The sequence below is a fragment of the Chelonia mydas genome, chromosome 4, assembly GCF_015237465.2.
Source record: "Chelonia mydas isolate rCheMyd1 chromosome 4, rCheMyd1.pri.v2, whole genome shotgun sequence".
NCBI classification, from domain to species: domain Eukaryota; kingdom Metazoa; phylum Chordata; order Testudines; family Cheloniidae; genus Chelonia; species Chelonia mydas.
This window is the reverse complement of record NC_057852.1, coordinates 75,195,023-75,218,288: the sequence shown is the minus strand read 5'-3', so window position 1 is coordinate 75,218,288 and position 23,266 is coordinate 75,195,023. Positions and strand designations below refer to the sequence as shown.

Sequence of the window (23,266 nt, the reverse complement as noted above, 5' to 3'; positions counted from 1 at the left end):
GGTGCAACTTCCATGCCCTTGCCGCAGACGGGACACCCCTTTCTCCGGCATGTGACTCCTGGATCACTTTGTTTGCAAGTCCTTTCGCGGGAGGGGAAAATATTTGAGGGAAATCTTCTAATGTTGTGGTTCTTCAGGAGGCTTTTTGGAGGGCGGGGGAGGGGTTTGAAATGCACAAGTTGGTGGATTGTTGCAGGTGATACAAATCTGTTTAAAATAAATGGAGACACCTGATATGCAGAATTAATGCCAGAGGCTCAGCTCATGTAATAAATGAATGTAGCCATCACCCTTGTTGTTGTTGCTGTTATATATAGGTTGTACAGTGTCCTCAGTGCTGTACAACGGAGGAGTAGCCCCACTTCTTGCCCCCAAGGAGTTGACAATCTAGTTCAGTCCCTAACAAACCAAAATCTTCTGTTATGCAATTGGCTTGGTGTTGGCAGTGAGGTGGATCACTGATATATTTGAGGTTTCTTTGTCAAGGGTAAAGCTGCAGGGTGCCATGTGGGTTTGTGTCCTTGGAGTGGATGCGTGTGGATTCCTGAAACTTTCCGATTTGGATCTGAAGAAGTTTTTTGGATGCATTTCGAGAAGCTGGTGTGTTTGGGAATGATATGGCATGGGAGGCAAATACATAGAATCAATATCAGTTTTTGTTATTATTCCTATCTTCTGGAGGTCTGTTTTGGAGTGTCTGAAATCTCTAATGATTTACTGAAGGACAACGTGGTTTGCAGAGGGTGTAACTTGACCCTTGAATATGAAAGTGCTGCCCAGACGTACAGTTAAGATTTCAGAGAAATTCTTAGTTTCCACAGGCAGAAGATTCTTAAATTTGTATTCATTTGTATTAGTATCTTCAGATCCTTAATTTAGACTGTAAGTACCTTGGAACTAGCATTATGTCTTCTATGCCTTGTGCAGCTAGCTCCCAGCACTCTGTCAATGCAGAAAAAGAACATATAGTATATGATTGTGTAAGCATATGACATTGCTATGAAGGCTTCAATGTCTCAACTCTTTACTAAATTACCTTTAAGTAGTGCAGTGTTAAAGTTGTGACAAACATATCAATAGCAATAATTACACTATATCTTTAATTCATTCCAATGTGGAAAACTAGACCAAAATGTATTCGTTAACATACAGAATATATACCTTCACTTTGAAGTTTGCTGTTATTTTTGATCTGTTTGACACAATTAGCTTTATTGAACGTATACTCTAATACTGTTTATGCAGGTTTAATAGAAGGTCCTGTTAGGCTTATAAAACATGTTACAGCATTGACATAGAAAAAACATGGTTATGTATATTTGGTTTATAATGCATATTAGTTACACTAATATTATGTTCAAGCTGTAGACTACATGTATTGCGTGCATTCTTTGTTTTGCATTTCTAAATACATACTAAAATTCTGAATGAAAGAAGTTACTGTGCATACTGTACCACTTTAACAAAGTCTGGACATTTTTATAATCCCTTGGAATTTAGAAATTTATTTTCCTTTAATTTTAAACCCTAAAAATTAGTCAAACTGTATTACGAGCTAAATGCTTGTCAAATATTTTTAAATCCAAGTAATATGAATACAAAATCAATCAACTGGTTTTGATCACTAACACTATTTCTAAAACTTTTAAATATTTGATACAGGGGAAATGAAATCCTTCCTAGTTAAACTGTATAAACAAGTTATTAGCTCAGAGTGGACTTGATGACTGAGTTATAAACCCATGAAAGTACTTTTTCATAGTTATATTGAAAATGCTGAAATAAGCATGGTGGTTTCTAAAAGTGCTGGAGCAACATACGTCTGGTAGAACAGTAAAGAAATGCTCCTGAAAGTTGAATATTGATGTATGTATACATGCCCATGTTATAGATGATCCATTCTATTTCTTACAAGTTTTAAACTGATGTTAAAATCTTAAATAGTCACCATTGTGCTGCAGTTTGCAAAAGTACCAGGGTTTAGTGGAAAACTTGGAGCAATGAGGAAACTGAAGGAAGAAAGAATCAGAAATGGGAAGCCAATAGGAAAGCAGGTGTCAGGTGGATCATATTAACAGACAAGATTTTTGTATCTGATTAGAGGTGAGAGGTATAGGGATAGATAGATGCTGTGTTTGTGCCTGGATCTTTAGGGCTTAATCTGGCAAGCTTTAGGCACTTTAGAAGTTCTTACTCCTGAGTAATCCTGTTCATTTCAGTACTACTCCGGTGAGGAAAATCTGCAGGATTGGGTCCCCATTAACTGTTTGTCCTTGTGAGATGAGAGAAGGTTTCAGTGAATTTCTGAAGGAATTAAAAAAGATTAAATAAGTAAACTGTACATAATTATTTCAAGGAAAATATGATGTCATCATATAAGTTATTTACTTGAACTTTCTCAACTCATGGAAAATGAGTGTCTCTTGTCTTCATAGGTAATACTTAGTCCTGCCATGAGTGAAGGGGACTGGACTAGATGACCTCTCAAGATCCCTTCCAGTCCTACGATTCTATAATTTGTATGGGTTAACTGAAATTATTTTAACTTTACATTACATATCCTTTACTGGTACATAGGAAGTTGAGATGAGCACACATAACTACACTGTCTTTTTCAAAAACTTCTACTATGATAGTTTTGTTCCCGTTGGTATAGAAGTGTACTGTTTTCAATATAGATGACTCAGTGAAAGTTGAAACTTGTCCTAGACATTTGCAGTTAACTGAATGTCAGTTATAGATAAATAATAGTTATTTTTCATACATTGCTGCCTCAAGCACATGTGGTGCAGCAAGTGGACACTGATAAGCTAGAGCCATAGTGTCCAATCTTTTCAGCCTGAGGGGACAGTACTTATGAGACAGATTCTCTTAGCAGCACATAAATAACAGAATCAACCTGCACGTCCCCTGCTACGGATTTCCCCCCGAAGGTGCAGAGCTAGTGTAACTAGCCTCTGCGCTTCCCTCTCCACAGCTCTGGCATGGGGGGAGTGACTGAGGCATGTTAGGCTTCAAATAAATCACAGCTGACTCACCGTCCTTTGGGAACCAATGCCAGCTGGGATAAGCTAGAACAGCCACTAGACTGCTGTAGTGGCAGAAAATCAGGGAACTGTAACTGGTGGTTGGTTCTCAGCTTTTCCACTTTCCCTCTTTTGTGGGGCTGTGCGAGGAAGGCACACCATTCTTTGCTAAGTGCTCCCCTAGTTTAAGGCAGAACAAGTTTTGCTCCTATCTTGCTCCTCCTGGGGCTCCTATGGTTCTTTAGAGAAGCAGACAGTGGAGCAGCCTATGGTCTACTCCTCACTCCCCTGTGATCCAGCAGGCCGTCAACAGGGGAGCTGCTGAGCAGTGGTAGTAAGAAAGGGACAGTTGTTGCTCAGAGCACTTTCAGATTACATCAGAATTGATCCTGAAATGTCAAAAAAAGTGGTGAGAGGCTGCTGGGAAGTTAGAACCCCTTACAGTTTCCAAGCTGATTCAAGTACTTCAGATTAAAATCACAGGCTGTGGCTCAGGAAACATATTTTCAGTTAATCAAATAATTTTCTTTCTAACACAGTTGCACTCGTGGACCACAATTTAGGGTCTTGATTCAACAGTGGCCCTAGCCTAGAGGTAACACACCATGGAGCTAAAGAGAGTTTAAAAAAAGAGATATAAAAAGAAAAGTCTCTTGGTGAAAAATATGAGCTAAAACTATAGAGAAAGAGGGACTGATAGAACTGAACTCTAAGAGTATGTCTACACTGGTGGAGTTACGTTGCTGGCAATTATATCACTGCTCAGCGAGCGCTGAAGGGAAACCGCTGTTGTGTATTCACACTGTCAGCTGCCTGCACAATAGCGTATTCACACTTGTGGTACTTGCATTGGTATTCAGAGCAGTGCACTCTGGGCAACTGTCCCACAGAGCATCTCTTCCTCTTCAGCCGCTAAGAGTTGTGGGAAGGCGGAGGGGGTTGTGGGGGATCTTGGATCCAGTTCAAATGCCCCGTGATGCACTGCTTTGCATCCCGGCAATCCCTGTGCTTCCATCCGCATTTGGTGCCATGTTTCAATGGTTTGTGTACTGCACTCTCTGCCTCTTCGGTCTGCAGGAAGGATCCCACACTGTTGACCAATATGCCGTTTGCTCTCACTAACACGTCACGAGTTGCAGTGGAGTTATTCCTTAAACTACAAATGCAAGAGAAGCTCGACATTGATCTCGCCACGCGTATTAGCTATGACACGAGATTGCTTGTGGCATTCATGGAGGTGCTGATCACAGTGGAACGCTGCTTTTGGGCTCTGGAAACAAGTAGTGGTGGGATCACATCGTGAGTGATGCACATCTGGGATGACAAGTAGTGGCTGCAGAACTTTCGAATGAGGAAAGCCACATTCATGGGACTGTGTGATGAGCTCACCCAAGCCCTGTGGCACAAGGACGCGAGAATGAGAGCTGCCCTGTCGTTGGAGAAGCGCGTGGCAATTGCACTGTGGAAGCTGGCTACCCCAGACTGCTACCGATCAGTTGCTAACCAGTTTGGAGTGAGAAAGTCGACCGTTGGACTCGTGTTGACGGAAGTCTGCAGGGCCATTAATCACATCCTGCTCCAAAAGACTGTGACTCTGGGCAATGTGCGTGACATTGTGGATGGCTTTGCCCAAATGGGCTTCCCTAACTGCGGAGGGGCAATAGGTGGGACGTATATTCCAATTCTGGCACCAGACCACCTAGCCACTGAATACATTAATCAGAGGGGGTATTTCTCTATGGTTCTCCAGGCGCTTGTGGATCACTGTGGGCTTTTCACGGACATTAACACAGGCTGATCTGGAAAGGTGCATGACGCACGCATCTTTTGGAACGCTGGCCTGTTCAGGAAGCTGCAAGCAGGGACTTTCTTCCCGGACCAGAAGATCACCGTAGGGGAAGTCGAAATGCCCATTGTGATCCTGGGAGACCCTGCCTACCCCTTAATGCCGTGCCTTATGAAGCCGTACACGGGGAATCTTGACAGCGGCAAGGAGTGGTTCAACAACAGGCTGAGCAAGTGCAGAATGACTGTTGAGTGTGCTTTTGGCCATTTAAAGGCCTGCCAGTGCTGCCTATATGGGAGGCTGGACCTGGCCTATGACAATATTCCTATGCTTATCTCTGCGTGCTGTACTCTCCATAATATTTGTGAAGGGAAGGGTGAAAGCTTCACTCCAGGCTGGACCTCTGAGGCTCAGTGCCTGGAGGCTGAATTTGAACAGCCAGAGACCAGAGCTATTAGAGGGGCGCGGTGCGGGGCCATAAGGATAAGGGATGCCTTGAGGCAGCAATTTGAAGCTGAAAACCACTAATATTTGTTGCTATGCTTGGGAGTGCATAATGCTAGGAGGTGATTGTGATTGGTACAGACGATGCACTGTGAAGGTTTAAGAAAATTCCTGTTCCTTTGCAGGGCTCTGTTTGCTTTCAATTAATGGAATAATGATTGCTTTCAAACAAAAACAATTCTTTTATTATAAAACAACAACCCGAGGAGAGAGACAGACAAACAAAACACATCAGTACTGTGTGGGGGATGGAGGAAGGGAGGGTCCGAGGAGGAGGTGGGGTCCTAGGACAGTTAAAGATTTGTGTATGTCCTGGTATCATATGCAACCTTGTCCTTTGGAGTACAGTGCAGTGGGTACTGTACTTCAGCAGGGCTAAACTGCAGAGAGTCGGGTGTTGAGGGTAGTGGGAGTCCACAGGGCTGGACTGTGACGGGGCAGGAGTGGAATGCAGCGGATACAGACTGGAGCCAGGAGGTAAATAAGAGTCTGTAGGCGGTGTCTGGGGGGCACGTGGGAAACAGTTTTGTGACGGCAGCTGCAGGGGGAGGGCGAGCGTGGAGCTGCTTGGTTTGTAGTGCTAGTAGCGCCTGGAGCATGTCCGCTTGGCACTCCATTTAAGAGCTGCTCCGTGGCTTCGTTCTGGCATGCTGCATTCTCCTTTTGGTCCCTCTTCTCCCTGTCCCGCCACTCCTTCAATTCTTCTTTTTCGGCCGTGGAGTGCATCATGACATCACGCAGAAATTCCTCTTTAGTTTTTCATGGCCGCTTTCTAATTCTGCGCAGCCATTCATTCAGCGATAACAAAGAGGGAGGCTGGGGTCCCAAGGTCATATCTGTGAAGCCAAAATGCAACATTTTACAGAAGCAGTATTGTTTGGAACACACAGACCACTAATTCAGTGATTTAAAACACAGCCACTATTCACATACCTGTCACTAACTGGCTGACCCCAGGCAAGCACATATGAGCCACAAGACCTCCAAAATGGTGAGTAACTGCAGGGTCAGGGGAAATCAGTGTTCCAGGACCATACTGTACACTGGACACGTAGCTCTTGGGGAGAGTCAGCACTGTAGGGGGGGCCTTATTATCATTAGTGTCCCCACATTTTCCACAGGCTGTGTTCATTATGGAAGATATCTCGCTGCTGGGGGTGAGCAGGGAATCAAGAGAGGGTCTTCTCCAAGACTGCGGCTTCCGCCCTGGCCCTTGTGCTGCTCACCTGTGTGCAGCAATGTTCCCTCTCGCCCCAGTGATGGCAGAGTGGCGCAGGAAAGTTACCCTTAATGGGGCAAGAAACAAAGCAGCTCTGCCAAAGAGCCTGCAGCAGCAGATTGCCCAGTATCTCCATATGAGTTTTGTGGAGATCTCTGAGCAGATTGACTCCCTCACTTCACGGCAATCAACAGCCTGTGCAGACTAGGCATGTGGTGGTATGCACATCATACATACACAAGCCTGCTTTCTGCAACTCCCTGCTCCCAACAACTTGCTTCAGCGATTCCCAGAATCAAAGCCAGTTACCAGGGGCCTCCTCTCCTGTTTGCGCTTCGTCACGATCTAACAGCTGTGACTGGTTAGCCTCCTCTGGTATAGAGAAGAGTTCTGGGCTGCGTGCATCTCTGAACTCCGAATTGTCCTCTGCCTCTGGGTTCCCCACCCACTCCACATCCTTGTCCAAGATTTCCTCCTCCTGGCTCAGTCCACTCTCGACACTGTATCCACAGTGGCCTTCGCAGTGAAGGTGGGATTGCCACCGAGTATCACGTCCAGCTCTTTGTAGAACCTCCAGCTCGTGGGCGCAGCACCGGAGCGGCAGTTTGCCTCCCATGCCTTGTGGTAGGCATTCTGCAGCTCCTTCACTTTGACCCTGCACTGCAGTCATGGCCCCCTTCTCTCATGCATCGTGAAATCTGTCTGTAGGTATCATAATTCCTACAGCTGGACTGCATCTGGGACTCGACAGCCTTCTCTCCCCAAATGCTGATGAGGTCCAGCAGCTCGGCATTGCTCCAAGCGGGGGATCGCCGGGTGTGTGGAGCAGGCATGCTCACCTGGAAAGATGCGCTGAGACCACTGCTTGCGTCACCGAGGAAACAGGAAGGGGACTTTCAAAATTCCCAAGGAATTTAAGGGGTGGGGCTCACGGTCAGCTGAGGGCAGGGCAGTAGCGTTCAAACAGATGACTAGAGAGGTGAGAACAAGACACCTCCCAGAGGACAATTGCAGTGCTGTAATAGACCAGGGTGCCTACACTTGCACTGCAGTGCTGTAGCCCCGGCACAGAAAGCTGTATGCCTCTCGTTGGGGTGGGGTTTTTTACAGCGCTGCAACTGTACAGTTTCTGCGCACTAAGTGGCTTGCGAGTGTGTATACCTCAGGAGTTACACCACAGAAAGCTGCTTTACTGCACAGAAACTTGCCAGTGTAGACAAGGCCTAAGAAAATAATACTTAGTTTATTACAAATCCCATGAGAGCAGATTCTTGTTACATTAGGGGAACCCCATTGAAGCCAGTGGAGTTGCAATGGTGTAACTGAGAGGAAAATTTGACCCATGTATATTAATGTTACTTTCATCAAAGCAAATTTTGAAAACTTTGCACTTGATTTTACTAGAACGCTTTTTGTAATATTTTCCAACTTCTGTATATGTTACATCTGCTTTTGTTATTTTGTGGCTTTTAGTTTTATCTGACAAAATTATTCCCATATATTTTCTGAAACCTACAGTAAACCCCATTCACCAAAATAAAACCTATTGATACAGTCAGACTTGTTCTCCATCATCCATGCACTCATGGAAGCTAGCAGATACTGCTTGAGATTTTCTTTTTCAAAGAAATATAAGCATTCCTTTTCCCATAGGAGTGAAGTAAACAAATGTGAGCTTTAGCAATTGGCCTCTTCTTAGCAGAAGGGGAAACAGTTGACTAGCATCAAATGTCTTGAAACTTTGGCTTCCCAGGGGAAGGAAGACAATAGCACCTGTCAGGAAGATCTTGTGTGATTTTAATTTTATTATGGAATTACACCTGTTCAGTACATAAGAAAAGAATCCATAGCTTACAGTGAATCTATACTATACACACAAGAAGAAGGATAAAGAACCAAATTCTCCTTTAAAATTACACCTATTCAAATCCATTTGTATCTGCAAAATAAACAGGAAAAACTACAATTTCAAAGCAAGGACACGATGAGTATGTGTTCTGTGAGCATAATTACATAAAACTACACTATAACATCTGGTAATGTTAGATTCTGTGAAGGTGGTGAAATCAGTATGTGAGTGTTTTCTTTGTATAAGAAAACGTTTAAAAAGGCTTTTTAAAACTGTGCATTCTTGCAATGTCATAATACAGTATGTTTCTGGCAATCAGCCAATGATGAGAACACCCCAAATCTAGTGATGCTGGTAATGAGATACTTTCTGCAAATATGATGTAGATTGATGTAATTTGAATTTAGCTGGTAGCAAGTTAAAATGAATATGTACTATGGCTGTTGATTAACTGCAGTTAACTTACATGATTAACTAAAAAAAAATGGTGATTGGAAAAAAAATAAATGCGATTAATTGCAGTTTTAATCACGCTGTTAAACAATAGAATACCAATTGAAATTTAGTAAATATTTTGGATGTTTTTCTACATTTTAAAATATATTGATTTGAATTACAACACAGAATACAAAGTGTCCAGTGCTCATTTTATATTATTATTACAAATATTTACACTGTAAAAATGATAAAAGAAATAATATTTTTCAATTCACCTCATACAAGTACTGTAGTGCAATCTCTTTATCGTGAAAGCACAACTTACAAATGTATTTTTTGTTACATAACTGCACTCAAAAACAAAACAATATAAAACTTTAGAGCTTACAAGTCCATTCAGTCCTACTTCTTGTGCAGCCAATCGTTAAGACAAATAAGTTTGTTTACATTTATGGGAGATAATGCTGCCCGCTTCTTATTTACAGTGTCACCTGAAAATGAGAACAGACGTGTGCTTGGCACTTTTGTAGCCAGCATTGCAAGGTATTTACATGCCAGATATACTAAACATTCATATGCCCCTTCATGCTTTGGTCAGTGCTTATATTCCAGAGGACATGCTTCCATGCTGATGACGCTCTTTTAAAAAAATAATGCATTAATTAAATTTGTGACTGAACTCATTGGGGGAGAATTGTATGTTTAGTGCTCTGTGTTTTACCCGCATTCTGCCATATATTTCATGTTAGAGCAGTCTTGGGTGATGACCCAGCATGTTGTTCATTTTAAGAACACTTTCACTGCAGATTTGACAAAACGCAAAAAAGGTATCAATGTGAGATTTCTAAAGATAGCTACAGCACTTAACCCAAGATTTAAGAACCTGAAGTGCCTTCCAAAATCTGAGAGGGACGGAGTGTGGAGCATGCTTTCAGAAGTCTTAAAAGAGCAACACTCCGATGTGGAAACTACAGAACCTGAACCACCAAAAAAGAAAATCAACCTTCTGCTAGTGACATCTGACTCAGATGATGAAAATGAACATGTGTTGGTGTGCACTGCTTTGGATCATTATCGAGCAGAGAACCCATCATCAGCATGGACGCATGTCCTCTGAAGTGGTGGTTGAAGCATGAAGGGACATATGAATCTTTAGCACATCTGGCATGTAAATATCTTGCAATGCCCTCTACAACAGTGCCATGCAAACATTTGTTCTCCCTTTCAGGTGACGTTGTAAACAAGAAGCAGGCAGCATTATCTTCTGCAAATTGTAACCAAACTTGTTCATTTGAGCGATTGGCTGAACAAGAAGTAGGACTGAGTGGACTTGTAGGCTCTAAAGTTTTACTTTGTTTTATTTTTGAATGTAGTTATTTTTTGTACATAACACTACATTTGTAAGTTCAACTTTCATGATAGAGATTGCACTATAGGACTTGTATTAAGAGAATTAAAAAATACTATTTTATTTTTACAGTTCAAATATTTGTTTTTATTATAAATATAAAGTGAGCACTGTACACTTTGTATTCTGTGTTGTAATTGAAGTCAATATATTTGAAAATGTGGAAAACATCCAAAATATTTATATAAATGGTATTCTATTATTGTTTAACAGTGCGGTTAATCATGATTAATGTTTTTAATTGCTTGACAGCCCTAATATGTACCATACGCACCTTAACTATCCACACTTTTGAAGCATATAACTAAGAAGCCCTACCTGTTGCCTATGAATATTTAGCTCCCTTTGATTGTAACCACTCCTAGAAACTCTTAGGTCATGTCTCCATTTACGCATATCCCCCTTATGCATGAATTAAAGTTGTTACAAAGGGCTGTGCAGCCACAACAACCACCATATTGGTTGACAGTTCCAAAAGGGAGAAATGACCATTTCCCTTTCTTCAAAGAAGTCTGACTCAGCAGGGATGATGGTACATTCTCTCTTATAGTCCCAAGTCCCCCACATCCACTCACAGGGAAACATTCTCTTGTCCTATCTCTGGTTAAACCTCTTTCCAGTGTGGCAGCTCCACATGATGTAACCCCATCATTGCTATAGTTCTCTGTGGAGCTTTCACAGGGAAGAATCTAGAAAAGGATATGTGGAGGCCTGAGCTGTCCTCTTCCCAGTCCCATGGCACGTGAGCTCCCCACGGCTACCCTCAGACCCACAGAGTGTAACCATGGGGGTACTGCATACTATTTTGCACTCCTTCCACTCTGGCCTAACCATCCTTACTACTGAATTGGTCAGGTTGGGAAGGAGGGTTATCTGTATGGCATTAAGGGGCCGTACATACCTTACTCCCGTGTATAACGAGGGCAGCATTTGGCCATATACTGATACAAGTGCCTCAGCTCTGAGATGAATTTTGCCCTTTAATTGTTTGCATAAAGTTTCACAACGGTTATGCAAGAATTCTTAGCTTCATCCTTAGAGTGGAAATAAATAAATTCAATTTGGCACTTGTTTGCCAGTTCTAAAGTTCATACTGAAAGGTAGCAATATGATCTCTTTACCCAGACAGGATTAGATTGATAAAGTACAGAATGTTCTTTTTTTTTCGCCCTCACAAGTCTCTTTTTGCAATGGAAAACTTGAGTTCCCTTTCTCTTGTCCTAGTTTTAGTCCCAGCTGAGACAGATCTTTCTTAATAACTGAGTTTATCCTAAAGAGCTGCCAATTTATATCTTATGCAAAGTGGCTTTAACTACTTCTAGTGCATGGTGAGGATTAAAAATAGTGTGGGCAATGTGGATTTCAGCTGCTCTCCCCATTCCAGCTTTCTCTGGGTTTCTAATCTATGGGGGGAAATGTAGATTTGATGGCAAAATATGCCATGCTACTTCTTTTTGTAAACTGTGCTTTACTGTTTATCTTGACACTTCAAGAGATCTAGCCAGGTTTATTGGTCCAGACTGTAGTCATCAGATTCAAACCAGTGCTACTTCAGGAGGTAGAGGTAACTTTATTTTCCTCATGACCGTGATTTGATTTTATTTTTGTCAGCTTATTTTTGTTATCTTAACTTGTGCTTTTGTGTCGGGCATGACCTGATCAGCATTAGGGATGCATTGTATAAGGTACATGTTGAAGGCCCAATTCAATACCCTTATTCAAGCAAAACTTAGTCCAACATTTTGTTTGATAAAGATTGCAGTTCATGGCTCTGTCCAGGTCTTGGTATGAGACTGTATGTTCCTGTATATCTTCTGAGACATAAGTAAAAGTGTAAGTAAAATTATTTTTCTTTGTTTATCTCTGTCTCTACTGGTTCGTCTGGTGATTTAACATGGCATCTATGAAATATTTTTCTATCATATTTATATTGTAACTTGAAAACAGATACAGACAAATTGCCTCCAGTTTTGAGCAGAGTACCCAAAAGGACTAAGGAACTGGCACTTTAGAATATTTCAGTTAATTGCCACGGAGCACCTGTTTCATAGAGGTAAATTCCTTATTCCTCTCTAGCCTACTCACCACATACATCATGGCAACTGAAATCATGGGCATGTTATCAAAAGGCTCAGAATGAGTTCTCCAGTGTCCTGACATGGGTTGGGTTCTTTCCCACCTGGCTATTTAAAAAGGAGGAGCTCCAAAGGTGTAACATCCCAAAGATACTGGAATTATCCTATTTGTGGTTTATTGTTTATTTTTTGTGTTTTTTGTTTTGTCTTTTGAATGAAGAGGAAATGTAAGACAGGATACATGATCATTCTTTCTCTCTGAAAAGTTCTGCATGATCCTTTTTATTCCATCCTTGATTGGAGATTGGCAGAAGGACTTTGGATCATCATTTTTAAAATGTAGATTTATTGTTGTAATTACCATTATAATGTTTATGTTGTTATCAGTGGTAACTAAGGTACAAGTGATCATGACATAATCATCTTTATAATGTGCAATCACAATAAAGTCCAGACCATTGATATGTATACTTGGTGCTTTAAAAGGGCCAACTTCACAAAACTGAAAACAGTTATGAGTCAAAAGAGCTGGGAGGAAGAACTTCATCAGAAAAATATGAATGATAATTGGGAATTGTTTAAGAACACTTAGATGCTCAAAAAGCAACAATCCCACAATCAAGAAAGAGGCTATATTGGTTAATAAGCCAACCTGATTAGAGGAGAAGTGAAGGCAGCTATAAAAAAAATAAATTTAAATAAATAGAAATAAAAGGAGGAAAGGGGAAGTTGATAGTTATGAGTATAAATCAGAAGATAGGAGTTATAGAAAACTGATAAGGGAAGCAAAAGGACACAAAGAGACATCTATGACCAGTAGACTTAAGGACAGTAAGAAAGACTTTTTAAAGTATATTAGGAACATAAGGAATCCTAACAATTGTGTAGGTCCATTACTAGATATAAATGAATTATCCAAAACAATGCAGAAAAGTCCGGTGTGTTTAATAAATATATCTGTTCTGTATTTGGGGAAAAAACAGATAATGTAGTGCAGGGGTTCTCAAACGGGATTGTGACCCTTCAGGGGGTTGCGAGGTTATTACGTGGAGGGGAGGGTCGCGAGCTGTCAGTCTCCACCCCAAACTCTGTTTTACCGCCAGCATTTATAATAGTGTTTAAATATTTAAAAAAATGTTTTTTAATTTATAAGGGGGGTTGCTGTGTGAAAGGGGTGACCAGTACAAAAGTTTGAGAACCAGTGAACAGTCATGTCATATAACACTCTTTCCATTCCACTAGTATCTTTAGAGGATCTTAAACAACAGCTACTAGAGTTAACTTGCATCCAGGCATTTTAAAAGATGGCTCAGGAGCTCACTGGCCTGTCAATGTTGATTCTCAATAAGACTTGGAACCATGGAGAAGTTCCAGAAGACTTAAATTTAAAAAAAACCCACTAATAGTATGCCAATATTTTAAAAGGGTAAAAACAGAATAATCCAAGTATTATAGACCTGTCAATCCCGAACAAGATAATGGAATGGCTGATACAGGACTCAATTCTTAAATAATTAAAAGAGGGTAATATAATTAATCCCAATCAACATGAATTAATGGAATATAGATCCTGTCAAACAACCTTGATATATATTTTTGATGTGATTACAAGTTTTGTTGATAAAGATAATAGTGTTAATGTAATATACTTCTGTAAAACATTTCACTTGGTTCTGCATGATATTTTGATACAAAAACTAGAACAATATAAAATTAACATGGAACATATTAAATGAATTAAAAACTGGCTAACTGATAGTTCTCAAAATGTAATTGTAAATGGAGAATCATATCTGAACAGGTGTGTTTCTAGTGGAGTCCTGCAGGGACTGGTTCTTGGCCCTACACCATTTATTATTTTTATTAATGACCTGGAAGAAAATATAAAATTATCACTGATAAAATTTTCAGATGACACAAAAATTGGGAGAGTGGTAAATAATGAAGAAGACAGACCACTGATACAGAGTAATCTGGATTGCTTGGTAAACTAGGGTCAAGCAAACAGTAGGCATTTGAAAACAGCTAAACATATGCATCTAGGAACAAAGAATGTAGACAATACTTACAGGATGGGGGACTCTATCCTGGAAAGCAGTGACTCTGGAAACAATGCAGGGATCATGGTGGATTAGCAGCTCCCAGCACGATACTGTGGCCAAAAGGGCTAATGCGATGCTTGGATGTATAAACAGGGGAATCTCGAGCAGGAGTAGAGAGGGTATGGAGTCCGCTCAGCTCACTGTCACTGTATGTCTCCTGGGTGTTGGCAGAGGCGGTACTGCATTGCTACACAGCAGCCGCTCATTGCCTTTTGGCAGCAGACAGTGCAGTATAACTGGTGGTCATCGTCGACGTACTCCAGGGTGCTCTTTTAACCGACCTTGGTGAGGTATGGGGCGCCTGGGCAAACATGGGAGTGACTCAGCCAGGTCATTTCCCTTTTAAGTTTCGTCTCATGGCGATTCAGTCCTGCCGGCAGTCCTACTGCACCGTCTTTTAATGAGCAGCCAGGAGGTGACGATGGCCAGTGGTCATACTGTACCGTCTTCTGCCGAGCACCCAGGAGATGACGATGGCCAGCAGTCGTGCACAGTCTGCTGCCAGCAAGATGTATAAAGATAGATGAAGTGGATCAAAACAAGAAATAGACCAGATTTGTTTTGTATTCATTTTCTCCTCCCTCCCTCCGTGAAATCAACGGCCTGCTAAACTCAGGGTTTTGAGTTCTGTCCTGGGGGGGGGGGACATTCTGTTTCTCCTTGATGCAAAGCCACCCCCTTTGTTGATTTTAATTCTCTGTAAGCCAACCCTGTAAGCCTTATTGTCAGTTGCCCCTCCCTCCATCAGAGCAATGGCAGACAATTGTTTCGCACCTTTTTTCAGCGCAGACACCATAGCACTGGGAACATGGAGCCCGCTCAGATCACCGCAGCAATTATGAGCACTATAAACACCGTGCACGTTATCCAGCAAGATATGCAGGACTATAACCTGCAAGAAAAACAAAACCAGGCGAGGAGGAGGCTACTGCAGCATGGTGACGAGAATGATGAGGACATGGACATAGACTTCTCACAAAGTACAGGTCCCTGCAGTGTGCACATCAGGGTGTCAATTGGGCAGGTTCATGGCGTGGAACGCTGATTCTGGGACCGGGAAAGAAGCACAGAGTGGTGGGACCGCATAGTGTTGCAGGTCTGGGACGATTCCCAGTGGCTGCAAAACTTTCACATGCGTAAGGACACTTCCATGGAACTTTGTGACTTGCTTTCCCCTGCCCTGAAGCACAAGAATACCAAGATGAGAGCAGCCCTCACAGTTGGGAAGCGAGTGGCGATAGCCCTGTGGAAGCTTGCAACGCCAGACAGCTACCGGTCAGTTGGGAATCAATTTGGAGTGGGCAAATCTACTGTGGGGGTTGCTGTGAAGCAAGTAGCCCACACTATCACTGCGCTGCTGCTATCAAGGGTAGTGATTCTGGGAAATGTGGAGGTCATAGTGGATGGCTTTGCTGCAATGGGATTCCCTAATTGTGGTGGTGTGATAGACAGAACCCATATCCCTATCTTGGCACTAGAGCACCAAGGCAGCAAGTACATAAACCGCAAGGATACTTTTCAATGGTGCTGCAAGCACTGGTGGATCACAAGGGATGTTTCACCAACGTCAACGTGGGATCGACGGGAAAGGTACATAACGCTCGCATCTTCAGGAACTCTGATCTGTTTCAAAAGCTTCAGCAAGGGACTTTCTTTCCAGACCAGAAAATTACTGTTGGGGATGTTGAAATGCCTATAGTTATCCTTGGGGACCCAGCCTACCCCTTAATGCCCTGGCTCATGAAGCCATACACAGGCACCCTGGACAGTAGTCAGGAGCTGTTCAACTATAGGCTGAGCAAGTGCAGAATGGTGGTAGAATGTGCATTTGGGCATTTAAAAGCACGCTGGCTCAGTTTACTGACTTGGTTAGACCTCAGCAAAACCAATATTCCCATTGTTATTACTGCTTGCTGTGCGTTCCACAATATCTGTGAGAGTAAGGGGGAGACGTTTATGGCAGGGTGGGAGGTTGAGGCAAATCACCTGACCGCTGATTACACGCAGTCAGACACCAGGGCGGTTAGAAGAGTACAGGAGGGTATGGTGCACATCAGAGAAGCTTTGAAAACCAGTTTCAGGAATGGCCAGGCTATGATGTGAAAGTTCTGTTTGTTTCTCCTTGATGGAACACGCACCCCCCTCCCTCCCCGATTTCACTCTACTTTCCTGTAAGCTAAGCACCCTCCCCTCCCCCTTCGATCACCACTTGCAGAGGCAGTAAAGTTATTGTTGCTTCACATTCATGCATTCTTTATTTATTCATCACACAAATAGGGGGATAACTACCAAGGTAACATGGGAGAGGTGGTGGAGGAAGGAAGCACCAGGTGGGGTGGTGGAGGAGGGAAGGACAAGGCCACACAGCACTTTAAAACTTTAAAACTTATCGAATGCCAGCCTTCTGTTGCTTGGGCAATCCTCTGGGGTGGAGTGGCTGGGTGGCCGGAGGGCCCCCCACCATGTTCTTGGGCGTCTGGGTGAGGAGGCTATGGAACTTGGGGAGGAGGGTGGTTGGTTACACAGGGGCTGTAGTGGCAGTATGTTCTCCTGCTGCCTTTCCTGCAGCTCAACCATACGCTGGAGCATATGAGTTTGATCCTCCAGTAGCATGAGCATTGACTCCTGCCTTCTTTCAGCAAGCTGACGCCACCTACCATCTTCAGCCCACCACTTCTCCTCGTGGTCATATTGTGTTTTTGTGCACTCTGAGATTGTCTGCCTCCATGTATTTTGCTGTGCTCTGTCAGTGTGGGAGGACAGCATGAGGTCAGAGAACATTTAATCACGAGTGCATTTTTTTCTCTGTCTAATCTTCGCTAGCCTCTGGGAAGGAGAAACATATCCAGCTGGTGGAGGAAAAAAAAGGGGAGATTGGTAGTTAAAGACACATTTTATCTAACAATGGGTATACTCTTTCACGGTAAACCTTGCTGTTAACATTACATAGCACATGTGCTTTCATTACAAGGTTGCATTTTGCCTCTTATTGAGGGTATGCCGGTTTGGTGTGAGAGATCACTCATGCAGGGCTGGGCAGCAGAATTTGGCTTGGCGGCAGCCATGGTAAGCCACAGTCTTTTGACTTCTTTGAAGCCATTCCCACGTTATGAAGGTTAAACAGCAGCGCCTTCATTTCCCATATGAAGTAGCCGTTGGGTTGCCCATTAAAAATGGGTTGGCAATTTAAAAGGAGGATCTGCGGTTTCCAGGTTCATGTGCAGCAGAAACCCAACTAACCCGCCCCCTCCCCCCCCCCCACACCCAATTCTCTGGGATGATGACTTCACCCCTCCCCTCCCCGCGTGGCTAACAGCAGGGAAGATTTCTGTGCAGCCACAGGCAAACAGCCTAGCAGGAATGGGCACCTCTGAATGTCCGCTTACTAAAACCACCCTATTTCAACCAGGTGACCGTGAATGATATCACTCTCCTGAGGGTAACACAGAGAGATAAAGAACGGATGTTGTTTGAATGCCAGCGAACACTGGGACCATACGCTGCAATGCTTTGTTCCGCAGTGATTCCCGACTACGTGCTACTGGCCTGGAGTGGTAAAGTGTCCTACCATGGAGGATGGAATAAGGCTGCCCTCCCCAGAAACCTTCTGCAAAGGCTTTGGGAGTACATCCAGGAGAGCTTTATGGAGATGTCCCTGGAGGATTTCCGCTCCATCCCCAGACATGTTAACAGACTTTTCCAGTAGCTGTACTGGCTGCGAATGCCAGGGCAAATTAATCATTAAACACGCTTGCTTTTAAATGATGTATAATATTTACAAAGGTACACTCACCAGAGGTCCCTTCTCTGCCTTCAGGGTCCGGGAGCCTGCCTTGGGTAGGTTCGGGGGGTACTGGCTCCAGGTCCAGGGTGAGAAACAGATCCTGGCTGTTGGGGAAACCAGTTTCTCTGCTTCCTTGCTGTGAGCTATCTACAACCTCCTCCTCATTATCATCTTCCTCGCCCCCAAACCCGCTTCTGTGTTGCCTGCCTCTCCTTCGACGGAGTCAAAGCACAGGGTTGGGGTAGTGGTGGCTGCACCCCCTAGAATGGCATGCAGCTCATCATAGAAGCAGCATGTCTGGGGCTCTGAACCGGAATGGCCATTTGCCTCTCTGGTTTTTTGGTAGGCTTGCCTGAGCTCCTTAATTTTCATGCGGCACTGCTGCGGGTCCCTGTTATAGCCTCTGTCCTTCATACCATTGGAGATTTTTTTCAAATATTTTGGCATTTTGTCTTTTCGAACGGAGTTCTGCCAGCACAAATTCGTCTCCCCATACAGCGATCAGATCCCGTACCTCCCGTTCAGTCCATGCTGGAGCTCTTCGGTGATTCTGGGACTGCATGGTCTCCTGTGATGATGAGCTTGGCATGGTGACCTGTGCAGGTGAGCTCACCTCGCTGGCCAAACAGGAAATGAAATTCAAAAGTTCGTGGGCCTTTTCCTGTATACCTGGTCAGTGCATCTGAGTTGAGAGCGCTGTCCAGAGCAGTCACAACTGAGCACTCTGGGATAGCTCCTGGAGGCCAATACCGTCGAATGGCATCCACAGTACCCCAAATTCGACCCAGCAAGGCCAATTTCAGCGCTAATCCCCTTGTCGGGGGTGGAGTAAAGAAATGGATTTTAAGAGCCCTTTAGGTCGAAAAAAAGGGCTTCGTCATGTGGACGGGTGCAGGGTTAAATCGAGATAACGCTGCTAAATTCGACCTAAACTCGTGGTGTAGACCAGGCCTTAGTTCGGTCTTGTGGGCTGCTGTCCACTAGGGACTAGGATGATACCATCAAAGTAGGTTTCACTGGAACTCTAAGAAAACATTTGGTCTCTGGAGGTTAAAGGCAAGTTCATTAACCCACTGTTCCATGTAACTTGCATGAAATCTGTTTGATTGCATGCTCACTATTATTTGGATATCACTACTTTGAATATTTCTTGCTAATATGTACCTTTTTTTGAAATTGCTCATATTTATAGTGATATAACACATAAGAAAAGAGATATTTCAGCAAAACCAAAGGAACAGGTATTTTTCAATGATAGAAACATATATCTGTTGGTCCAAATGTTCTATATAAATGCAAACTGCTTTAAAAAGTTATAATTCTAAGTTTCTTCATAGAACTGTGCATTTTTTGTAGATTCACTATTTATATTCAAGTCTACAGAGTGGTACAAGCTAAAAAAGAAATGTGCCAAGCAGTTCCATGCTGTCTGACTTATATCTCTGTCTTTTTAATGTCTACTCTACAGACTTAAATCGACCTATGTTAGGCTGACTTACAGCCATTGCAGTAATTACTGTGATGGTTCATGCCCACACTGCCCTTCTTCTCTTGGTGGTGCATCTCCTCACCAAGAGCGCTTCCACTGACTTAAGAAGGGGCAGTGTGGGGGACTGAGACCTCGGGGGTCTCAGCTGCACATGCAGCTCCCCGCTGGGAGCCTGGCTGCCCCGACTGGCTATGGGCTCTTGGCTTCCCACAGGGAGCATCACTGCCCACCCCCGGGCTCTCACCCCCCCCCCCCCCCCAGCAGGGAGTGGGGAGCCTGAGCAGCAGCTCCGCAGGGATCTGGGACCTGGGGGCAGTCTGGCTCAGAGCGGGGAGTGGAAAGCCTGGTGGGCATAGCCCAGGTGGGAGTGGGGAGCCTGGGCAGCAGCCCAGCAGGGAGGCAGCTGGAGCCCAGCCCCCCCGTGACAGCCAAGCTTTCTTGTCAATTCTGGAGCTGTGAAATTGACAAGAATGACAGCCAACAGCCGATGTAAGTAATGCAGTGTCTATACGGACACTGTGTCGCCCTAACTACTCCGACACAAGCCCTATGCCTCTTACGGAGATGGAGTTATGTCCGTGTAATAGGGCACTTATGTCGGTGGGAGCAAGCTGTAGTGTAGACGCCGATATAATTAGGTCAACATATGTTGATGCAAGGCAGCTCTGTTCGTGTAGACTATGCCTAAGAGTGGATGTTTTTAAATTACCACAAAGCCTACAGTCATTTCCCAGAAAAGGCAAATTTTTCATACAAGAGCCAATTTCAATCAATGTACCACTGTAACTTGAACATGATTGTTCACATCACCTCTCATTTTGAACTACAGTCATGCTTGACAAGATTTCTACTTCACTTTGTAAAAAGGCATTAGTTTAAAGTCATTGTAGATTTTCATTTGCAGTCTTCTTCTTTCATATGGCAACTTGAAAAGCCCCATTAAAGGTCAATGTTCACTTTCGTCATCCTCTCTATGGCTTCCAGTGACATGGAATGAATCAGGGCTGTCCCTCCAGTGAAGGATCTTAGAGGGCAGGAGTTCTTTAGATGCTTCATGGTTTAGATGTTCATTTGCAGTATTATTCCTATAGTACTTCATTTGCAGTATTATCCTATTACTTTTATATTAAATATATCCTTTTAATATTTTAATATTCGTGATTTGGAAAAAATACAGAAACAAAAACCCAAGCCTAGGAAGAAAATGCTTTTGACAGGAGCATTTTAAAGAAGAAATAAGTTTATGGAGGCAGAGTTTTTGTAAAAGCTATCTGAAGAGAATTATAATTTCTTAATTTATCCATGAGAAGGTTGTGTGTGTGCTGGAGCAGCTCATCTTATATCTGCTTACTGTGCAACCAAATCTTTGTTTATTTTAAAGTAACGCAAAGAGTTGTAGCTATCCTTGAATGGGCATGGAAGGGATAAGCAGTTTCTAAATATCCTCCCCACCTCCCCACCCCCCAGGCCACTGCTGAGTGGCAGGGGAATGTAGGCCTTGCTCCTTCCTAGCACTTTTTTGGGACACCGGTGGTGTCAAAAAGGGGATGGGAAGAGGTGGATTGAGAGATGGGACCATGGCTTTGCTTTCCCTATGCACCACCCAGCAACAGCAGCCTGTATCTTTCTGATCAGCAGCCATGGAAATGATCGGGGTCTTTATTACAACTAATAAGAATCTTGTCGGTTTCACTCTGCTGCTGATTTGACCAGCAATAAAGGCACTCATGATCCAGAAGAGAGGAGGACCTAAAAAAACAGGTGAAAGGAGGGAAAGGGGTAGAGTGAAATAGCAGATACCTTTCTTTGTCCCTGGATGCTTGGAAAGAGTAGTAGGATGGTAAGAGAGTATTCCCCTGACCCTCACAACAGCTTCTCTGCAACAGGAACAGGGTGGGAGGAGGGAGACAGGAGTCCCCTTGCTCACATTGGAAAGGGATTTGTGGAGGCAGGGCCATTCCTAGGAAGGGAAGGAAGGAGAGAAGCTGTCTCTTACAGGAGCCAGGAGGTAAGGTGTGGAGAGAGACTCCCACATTGATTAGACAATATTAGTAATAGCACAAAAGGTGGTGTCCTTGATCAGGTATGAAGGAAAGCAACCTATTAGAAATACCAGAGGACTTGGGGTTATGACAGTGAGTGTATTTCTCATCAGGTCACTGCTCTTATCCTAAACTCTGATTGCGGAAAGAAGATCCATGTTTTTCATATAAGCCTTGAGAGTTGGTTTAGTATCTTCACTAGTTGGTGTCTGGTATTTGTTTCAAACCCTGAAGTACTTTATTTGGGCAACAAAAATGAGTGAACTATACTTTTCAAAAATGTATTTAGAAATTATCAAAATGATCATCCTTTCAAGATTATTGCAGTTCGCTGAGGGAGAAGTTGACCAGATCAGTTCGACAGGCCACAGAGTGAAATGGTGGGTGGGATTAATACCCAAATATAAAACAATTAATCATAATGTCAGAGTGCATTTATGACTAGGTTAAGTCAGCACCTTGTTTACTTTATTACAGACCTTTCAGTTATATTCATTTTAGCATATTACATTCTTCATTCTTTAAATAACGCCCCATGTTTTATTGAAAAGTTGGAATAGTATTTTAGACCTGTGATTACTTAGAGATCATTATTTGGTGACTGGATGACTCTTACTACTTCCTTAGAATACATACGAATGCTGTTCTTTCAGAGGCATATCTGAGGATATGATTACTCAGCCTTCATGCTCATCAGGTTTTTCTGTCTGGCATCTTGTGCAAAATGAGATATTTTTATGAGTCCAGTTATTTTCTGTGAGTCATGAACTTTGACCCATATATTTAATGTTTATGGTGACTTTTTAAGAGTCAAAATTACCGTATATACTCATTCATTAGCCCGTTCATTTATAAGCCGACCCTCCCACGCTGGATAGGTAAAAATAGTAAAAACTGTATGACCCTTTCATAAGCCGACCCTATATTTCAGGGGTTGGCAAACTTTGGCTCCTGGCCCGTCAGGATAAGCTGCTGGCAGGTCGGGACAGTTTGTTTACCTGGAGTGTTCGCAGGCACGCAGCTCTCAGTGGCCGTGGTTTGACGTTCCCAGCCAATGGGAGCTATGGGAAGTGGCGCCACTGAAGTTAAGCCTCCAGGTATTACAGCCAAAGTAGTTTTCACATTTTTGGCCATTTTTTTCACCTCATCCATCTTGTGTGCCCTGAACATGTCCCAGACGAGCATAGCAGGTTTCTTGAAAAGTGCTCTTGGTCTCTTATTCCACACTTTTTCCAGCCATTCAGTAGTCCCACGTTCATCCATCCATCCCTTTTCGTGTGCACGTACGATGACACCAGCAGGATATTTCATGTTTTTAGGCAAGGTTTTTCTTTTTAAAAATAACAGGAGGGAGCTTTGATCCATTTGCCAAACACGATAAAACCACCGTAAAATGGATTTTTTCATGGCCAGTGGTTTTAATTAAAACTGTTTTTTCACCAACATTGGTTACCGTTCTGTTGCTCAGGAGATTGAATGTCGTCGGTGTTTCGTCCATATTTCCTATTTGTGACAATTCAAATGCATATTCTTTTCGATATTTT

At 43.1% G+C, this 23,266-nt stretch overlaps 1 protein-coding gene across 5 annotated transcripts in view; it reads left to right on the top strand.

Annotated features, from left to right (window-relative positions):
* The window catches only part of VEGFC (vascular endothelial growth factor C), a 134,107-nt gene that overhangs the window by 1,590 nt on the left and 109,251 nt on the right, over window positions 1-23,266 (top strand). The window contains exon 1 of one of the 5 annotated variants that reach the window (XM_037897570.1): window positions 568-600. The exons of the other annotated variants lie outside the window; for them this stretch is intronic. Coding sequence (XP_037753498.1) covers window positions 583-600 — 18 coding nt within the window. The 5' untranslated portion in view covers window positions 568-582. Of the gene's footprint in view, window positions 1-567; window positions 601-23,266 lie in introns of those variants that run through there. 5 annotated transcript variants of the gene reach the window in all.